The sequence below is a fragment of the Pundamilia nyererei genome, unplaced genomic scaffold (genome assembly GCF_000239375.1).
Source record: "Pundamilia nyererei isolate P.nyererei 1_Seehausen unplaced genomic scaffold, PunNye1.0 scaffold00131, whole genome shotgun sequence".
NCBI classification, from domain to species: Eukaryota; Metazoa; Chordata; class Actinopteri; order Cichliformes; family Cichlidae; genus Pundamilia; species Pundamilia nyererei.
Genome location: NW_005187532.1, coordinates 155,052 through 162,113, shown reverse-complemented (window position 1 = coordinate 162,113; position 7,062 = coordinate 155,052). Strand labels below are relative to the sequence as shown.

At 45.6% G+C, this 7,062-nt stretch overlaps 1 protein-coding gene across 6 annotated transcripts in view; it reads left to right on the top strand.

Annotated features, from left to right (window-relative positions):
• Positions 1-7,062, top strand: part of plekha1b (pleckstrin homology domain containing, family A (phosphoinositide binding specific) member 1b) — a 34,378-nt gene that overhangs the window by 17,178 nt on the left and 10,138 nt on the right. For 3 of the 6 annotated variants that reach the window (XM_005743388.2, XM_005743387.2, XM_005743386.2), the window contains exon 12: positions 3,954-6,993. In XM_005743388.2, the coding sequence (XP_005743445.1) occupies positions 3,954-4,283 (330 nt within the window). In that variant the 3' untranslated portion in view covers positions 4,284-6,993. Of the gene's footprint in view, positions 1-1,145; positions 1,220-2,742; positions 2,927-3,953; positions 6,994-7,062 lie in introns of those variants that run through there. The other 3 variants (XR_001290503.1, XM_005743389.2, XM_013913423.1) reach the window with 3 other exon arrangements.

The following is a 7,062-nucleotide window of genomic DNA, read 5'->3' as shown; positions in this document are numbered from 1 at the left end:
AAAGTCTTTTAACTTGACGCAGCGGTGAACTCCTGGAAGGATTTAAAGGACACCTCCTTGTTTTGTAGCAAAGGAGGCTTTTTTGACTCAGAGCCAGTTTTGATTTTAACTTGTAATATTAACCAGATACAGTTTGTTCAAAACCTGAAATATTGTTTCACATGAGACCCAGACGCCAGACTGACATGAAGAGGAGTGGTGATTCTGCCAGTGAGGACAGCTGGAGTGGAAATCAAACTGGTTTGTAAGAGAAAAACAAACCAGTTTATGGAAAAGCTCTAAAAGACGTCGATTTCAGACATTTTAAAGGTTTCTGATACAAAACAACATTGTTATCTTTACCCTTGTAACTGGTGGAAGAAGCAGACCACAGACAGCTTAGACAACAAGCACCTCTGGACAGCTGTTATCTTATATCTCTGTGAAAGTCCCGTCATGTCCTCTTGTACTTGTGCATCTGTGATTGCTGCTCCAGTGTATCAGACCTTATAAAAACCTGCCATTCTCCCGGTAACGCTCCTCGCCTGAAGCTATAACTAAGTTTGGAAACTATTAACTCCAAGTGAAAACTGCTCAGCTGTAGTCAGAGGTCCCCCCCCTCAGAGGAAATTCAGGCCGACCAAAGCAGAAGTCCATGACTGATGGTGAATCACCGATTGCACAGTGCAAGTGTTCAGAACGGGACGTCCGAGCACAGATTTCACAAACAGCAGCAGAGCTGGGAGCTGTGTGAACCTGCCTGGCAGAGGATTACAGCTGCTGAAAAAAATGGGGGAATTTGGGGATTTCTTTCTCAGAATTCTGGGAAAAAATTCCAAAAGACCCCTCACTCTTTTCACTGGCCCTAAACTTCCAGTAACCATGACCCTGAAGGGGGATTAGCAACTTTTAATTGAGCTGTCCTCAGACTGTCTGGATCACACCTCACACAGATGTTTGTCACAAGAAATAAAAGCAGGTTGGCTGGTTTCTGTCTGTGTAAGGTGTGGATGATGGATGGGTGGATGGATGGAGGGATAGATGGATAGATGGGTGGATGGACAGATGGACAGGTGGATGTGTGGGTGGATGGATGTGTGGCTTCGCTTGAATAGGAGCTCTCTTCCGCGCTGTAACTGAGTTGTGCTGTAAACTGTTGTTTTCAGATCCGTCAGGCCAGAAGGCTGTCCAGTCCTTGTATACAGAGGTATACGCCATTCTGCAGCGGTGAATGCAGCACGTATGTGACCCCCGTGCCCTTTACCCCCAACCCTGCACCCCGACCCATTCACCACAGCTTCCCCCTCACCGAGCCTTCACCCTGCGCTCCACAACAGACGCGTTGTGGTCCTTCCTCACTCTGAGCTCTCTGTGCGTCGACGCTGTAGTGTTCATCCATCCTAAAGCTACAGCCAGGCTGAACAGTCACTCCAGCTGTTGCTCAAGCAGCAGGTCTTTGTAGCCACATCTGGAGCCTGCAGCACGTGCAGCTGGATAGTTTGTGCGTTTGGATGAATCTCAGAAACATTCAGAGTTTGAGAGTTTACAGTTCATGCCTGGATCTCACCCAAACCTTTAGTCAGAACTCTGATTATCACAGAAGCATAAAAATCAAGTATTTCCTTCCTGTTTATGTGATTTATTCAGATCTTCTGTTGATTTAAGTTCTTTTCAGCTAATGAAAAGATATAAGACTAGTTCAGTATCAAAAACAGGTCAGAAAAAGTAAGGACAGTAATAAAAAAGGGATTTTAAATCCATAGCCTTGTTTCATTTGTTCAAATCTAAATGTTTAAGATTTATTCTACAGGATTATGGTATCTGAATCTAATTAAATACTTAATTGAATTTATAAAGAAAAGTTGAATTTATTGGAAATGACCCATGTAGACCCTTGTGCAGTACCTTTAAAGCCCACCAGGGGGTGACAGCCTGCACTTTGTGACTCAAGGCTCTAAATAGTGAAAGTTCAGATTTTCTTTCTGCCTTCATTGAAATGCATTTTGTTCATGAAGAAGACACTTTATGGAATAATTCAGGGTTTTTGGGTTTGATGCTTCATTTCAGACCTTCTGAATGAGTCACATCCAGATGAGACTGAACTTAAACTCATGATAAAAAATTAACAACCTAGATGATCAGATTATTTCCAGTCTTCCTTACATATTTATATCCTGTGGATGGGTTTGTGCCACAGTGTTGTCCAGTCACAGTCGTGCTGCCCTCAGCTTGATGCAGCTGGAAAACTCTGAAATTGAGTTGATCAGCTGACCTTTGACCTTTAACTGCAGCTCACAGGCTGAGATGCTTCCTCCACATCGACACTGACGATTTCTTCGTAAACTGTTTTGCAGCGTCCTCCTCGTAACACGTTGACTTTTCTCTCTGGTCCTCCATCGACTGCCTTGGATTAACACGTCCATCCTCTCACATCACAGCTCGTCTCTCTTTCTTTTATTGATCCAACACGCTCTCGTGTAGGCAGAAACTCCAGCTCCACCCGCTCATGAACATCATCCTGCACCACCTGCACCATCATCTCTGAGGGTTTCACATTGTTTCATTCTTCACTCCTGATTCAGATTTACAGCGTTCCCGACTCCCAGCAGGACTCCACAAAGAGCCTAACTCATCCCGAGTCTCTCTTTTTTATCCCGCTAACACTTTGTCTTTCTGTTTTTCCTCCGTGTGTGTGTGTGTGTGTGTGTGTGTGTGTGTGTGTGTGTGTGTGTGTGTGTGTGTGTGTGCGCGTTTGCCTTACAGAGAGTAAGGTGTGACAGTGACGTACTAACCTTCCCCAAATGAGCCCCACCGCCGCCTTCTTCCTGTCCCTCCTCCTCCGCCTGCTGCTGCTCATCGTCCAATCACCAAGCCCCGATGCCTCAGCTTCTTAGCACCTGCTGCTTGATCCCGCCCTGCTCCCTGGCGGCTGCGGCGCCACCCATTCGTACGTGTTGCTTGTATCTGCATGAAGCCTTGTTTAAACTCACAGCATTTCACTCGTGTGTAACTGTTTGTCCATTGAGAGCAGGTTAGCCAGCTGGAGGATTGTGGGTACTGTAGTGTTTAGAACCCCCTCTCTCCATTAAAGTGGCAAAAGAAGGTCACGGTGCTTTAATGTGGCTGCCCGTGCTGTTAAATCATCAAACAGAACGTCCTTGGCTTCAGCTCTGTAAGCTGTCCTTGCCAGAGTAACTAATCATCATCTTTTGCAGTGTTCATTGCACCCTCCCTGAAAGCTTACTGTCCAAGCACTGCCTAATAACAACTAATATTATTATTATAACACTGAGGAAGCTTCTTTGCTTTTGCTGCCACTTGTCTGTCTGCTACTTTTGCCTAGCGATAAGGATTATTGTGCATTTAATGGGAACCCTAAATATGCAGGCTGATCAATCAGGTCTGATTCTAATCTAAAATAAGGATTAGAAGATGGTGATGACTGATGAGCATCTTTAATATCAAGCGAGCAGCTTTCGTTTCACAGAGCCTGATCCGGATGTTTCCGATTAAATTGGCTGTAAGCTCCACGTTTCCACTGATTCTGTGACTCGAGCTTTACATTTTCCTGAGCCAACACAAGGAGTCTAATGTCAATACTTTCCAGAGCAGTTTCAGGAGTTTAGTCTACTTTAATCCAGGGAGCTGACGAGGACATGTGCTCACACAAAGACATGGAGTTTTAGTTTTAATGCTGTTTTGAAGAAAATGTAGGAAACGTCAAGTTTTTAGCAGCAAAGTTTCAGTTTAGACTTTCAGTTTTCTGTAGAGGAAGAAAAATAATGTGGCTGAGCTGCAGCTTGATGAGAAGCTCGGGCCTGAATGACTCTGACAGCGTTTCCTCTTCTCCATCTCCATCACACACTCATCCATCCATCCACCCACCGAGCCCTCCATCCATCCATCTCTCCATCTGTCATTCATAGTCACCGCTTCTGCCTCACCTCCTCCTTCTCTTCCCTCCGTCTCCTCAGGAGCACAGTGACCACTCCCCTCCCACCTCCACCTTCTACCTCCCAGTCGATAAGGAACCCCAAGACTCGCAGTCCCCAGAGAGTGCTCAGCCTCGCTCTGGACACGCGCCATCGGGACAACTTCCTGGGCCTCCTCCCCTGGAGGCTGAGCGGGGTCCAGTCCGTGATGGTGCCCCTTCCCCCGGCGCGCTCCCGCCTGTCCCTGCAGGAGACGCTGCAGCCTTCAAAGTGAAAGAGGAGGACAAACCGGCGTGGGGAAGCCCCAGCGGCGTCTCCGGGTCCCAGCTCCTCCTGGCTGAGGATAAAGATGTGCACATAACCCTGTTCTGACAAACTCTAATGGACACACACACACACACACACACACACACTTGTGCACACTGTCAGACTCTGCGTGTCCTGCTGAACCTCCTGGGACCAGTTCTTTGTTTTGTTTTTTTGGGATGGGACTTCCTCTGCTGTTTTCCCTTCTCCTTGTCTTCCCTTGTATCCTACAGTCTGTCACTCCAGGCTTGCTGTTACACGTTTCAGCGGCGCCGCGACTCTCACTTCCTGTGATGCACCAAAGTTTGTGTGTTTGCTTCCAGCAGCATGGAAGACTGACTGAGAGACTGACTAATCCCACATCTCGGTGTTTTTCATTTTAAACTCGCGCAGAGAAGCTCGAGGTCCAGATTCACTGAGCAGAGGTCGCTGAGCGGCCAGCTTTCATGAGCAGGTTTCCAGAGGTCACGCTTACTGAATATTTCCCGTCGTCAGTGATGGAAAAATGTGTCATTTTCTTAGATTAGAAAAGATGCTGGTCTGTCTCTTTCATAAGACAGCACTGAACACAAGTCACGCAGCAGGGTCATGCAGGCATCTGTGTCCGCCACGGGTGATCCTGCTGCAGGGAAAGTCCCGCATTGAGAAACTTTGGGTGGCTTCTGATCCCTGAAATGCAGAAGGACGGCCTAGCCTTGAGAATAAAATAATAGCTGTTTGTCTGAAGGAAAATAGAGGAAATACGCCTCTGCAGAAGCCTCCCCCGATAGATTTGATTAAGCTTCCAGCTTTAGTTCATTTACTTCATATTTGGTCACCGCGACTACAGTGCTTTAGAGCCTCTGCGATGAAAGACAGTCATGTGCTTCATGTTTGCTTTGGAAGATTTAAAGCTCTTTAATGAAGCAGGCATTCCCAAAGTGAAGTGTGCTGCAGCCCGTTTAAAGACGGGAAACTCACACGGAGCACGCCCGATCTTAAATCTTCACCAAAAATCTAAATACAAGTGATGTATTTGCTTAAAAATTATATTTAATAAAAAAAATAAATAAATTGGCTCCAATGTGTGAAACTTCAGCACCGAGCAGTAAATTCAGGTCAGAGTAATGAGTGATATCACTAACTGACCATGTCATATTAGCAGTTTTAAATCACTTGTTATATAAAGAAATACGTTTCTATTAATATGTGACTGTACATACTGTAGTACCTCTGGAGTCCACCAGGGGGCGCACACTTTCGGAATGACTGTAATAAGAATTCAAATAACCGGTAAAATTAGGCTATGATGGAACTTCCGTTTGTCAAGTGTGTCGTGACCTCTGTTTGCAGCGTTTCCACCTCCTTTTTTAAGCGCTTATTTAACCAAAGAAGTTTCTTTGAAAGCTGCAGTGAGTGAAGGTTTATTTCCGTTTCTCATCACCGTCCTTCGAGAACACTGCTAACGTCTGTGAGGTTACTTCTTCTTTCCAGCATGCTAACTGGTATCTCCAAACCAGCAAGCTTTTTTATTTGTCTCTCAGCACCAGCACGTTACCAGTTAGCTTGCTAAGTAGCCGCCAAGGTGCTCCAAACATCAGCAAGACTCCAGCGCAGCTTTGAAAGAAAGAAAAGCGCCTCTGGTGGTAAAACGCGTCGCTCTGGCCTGTTTTAAGCGAGTGAAGCCTGATCAAGGAGGTGGAAAATCTAAGATGGGCTTTAACAGAAAGCTTCTGCTGTCCTTTGTTTTTATCCAAGGTCAAGTCCTTCTCCTGGCTCTGTTGGAGGCCTCCAGCTGTTCAAAGACGAGTTTCTCTCCGTTTATTTGCTTGTAGGGGATTGTTTGATCGTCTGGGTTTTATCTTAAAGCGCCTTGAGATGGCTTGATGTGAATCGGTGCCTCTTACTTTGATTCCTGTTCATGTTATCTGATCCTCAGACTTGCACATGAGCCTAAAATTCAACCATGATTACTAAATAACCCTGAAGCACCCGAGGCTTTGTCGACTTTTGTGCGTCCACAGAGTTTAAGTCTTCAGACGTTTACGCCTCTGAATCCTGCGGTTGGGAATCTTTGCTCTGGCGTCAGGACTGAAAACGTGCTCGGCTGTTGAAACTGCAGCGGCTGTAATTAGTGAGATCGCACAGCGCTCTTTATCTCAGCTCTGTCCAGTTTCAGCAGTGAATTTAATTTCTTATTAATAAAGCCGAAACCTTCCATCTGCGGTCCAGTTGCTGCTTTGCCACATTTCCAGATTTATGATATTTTTTTAAAATCCAAAAGAGAAAATGAGTCTGGCTGAAGCTGTGTTCAGACTGTTGCTTCTGTCCTCTCCCTCACTGCACATCCGCGCCGCTGTACTGCTTTCTAACTGATGACGTATTTGTTTCAGTCTTTGGCTGTAAGATGTGGGGACGTGAAACCAAACTGGACGTGTAAATGAGACTCTAACACTCGGCGGCAGGTTTTCGTTCCTCTCGGCGTCCGGCTGCGAGCTCTGGTTGTGGGTGTTTCTTTTTCTTCGGTTTCGATGTGCTTTTAGTTTCTATGATGATATTATTTACAGTGATGAAACATATATGTTGTTTACTGAGTTTTTTTAAACACGTGTGCGCGAGTGCACGCACACGGCCCTCCTTCCTGTTGTTCCCCGTTCACCATAAGCTGGTTAAAGTGCCTGCCTTGTTCTTACTAAGGAAAATGATATAACGATGAGCTCTTTTGACCCTTTTTAGTGTGAACATGATTCTAAAAACATGTGCTCTATTTATTAAAAGAAATTTGGAATAATTTGAACTGGTTCATGTGTCTGCTTTACTTTACTTTTACGGGGCGATCGTGGCTCAAGAGTTGGGAGTTCGTCTT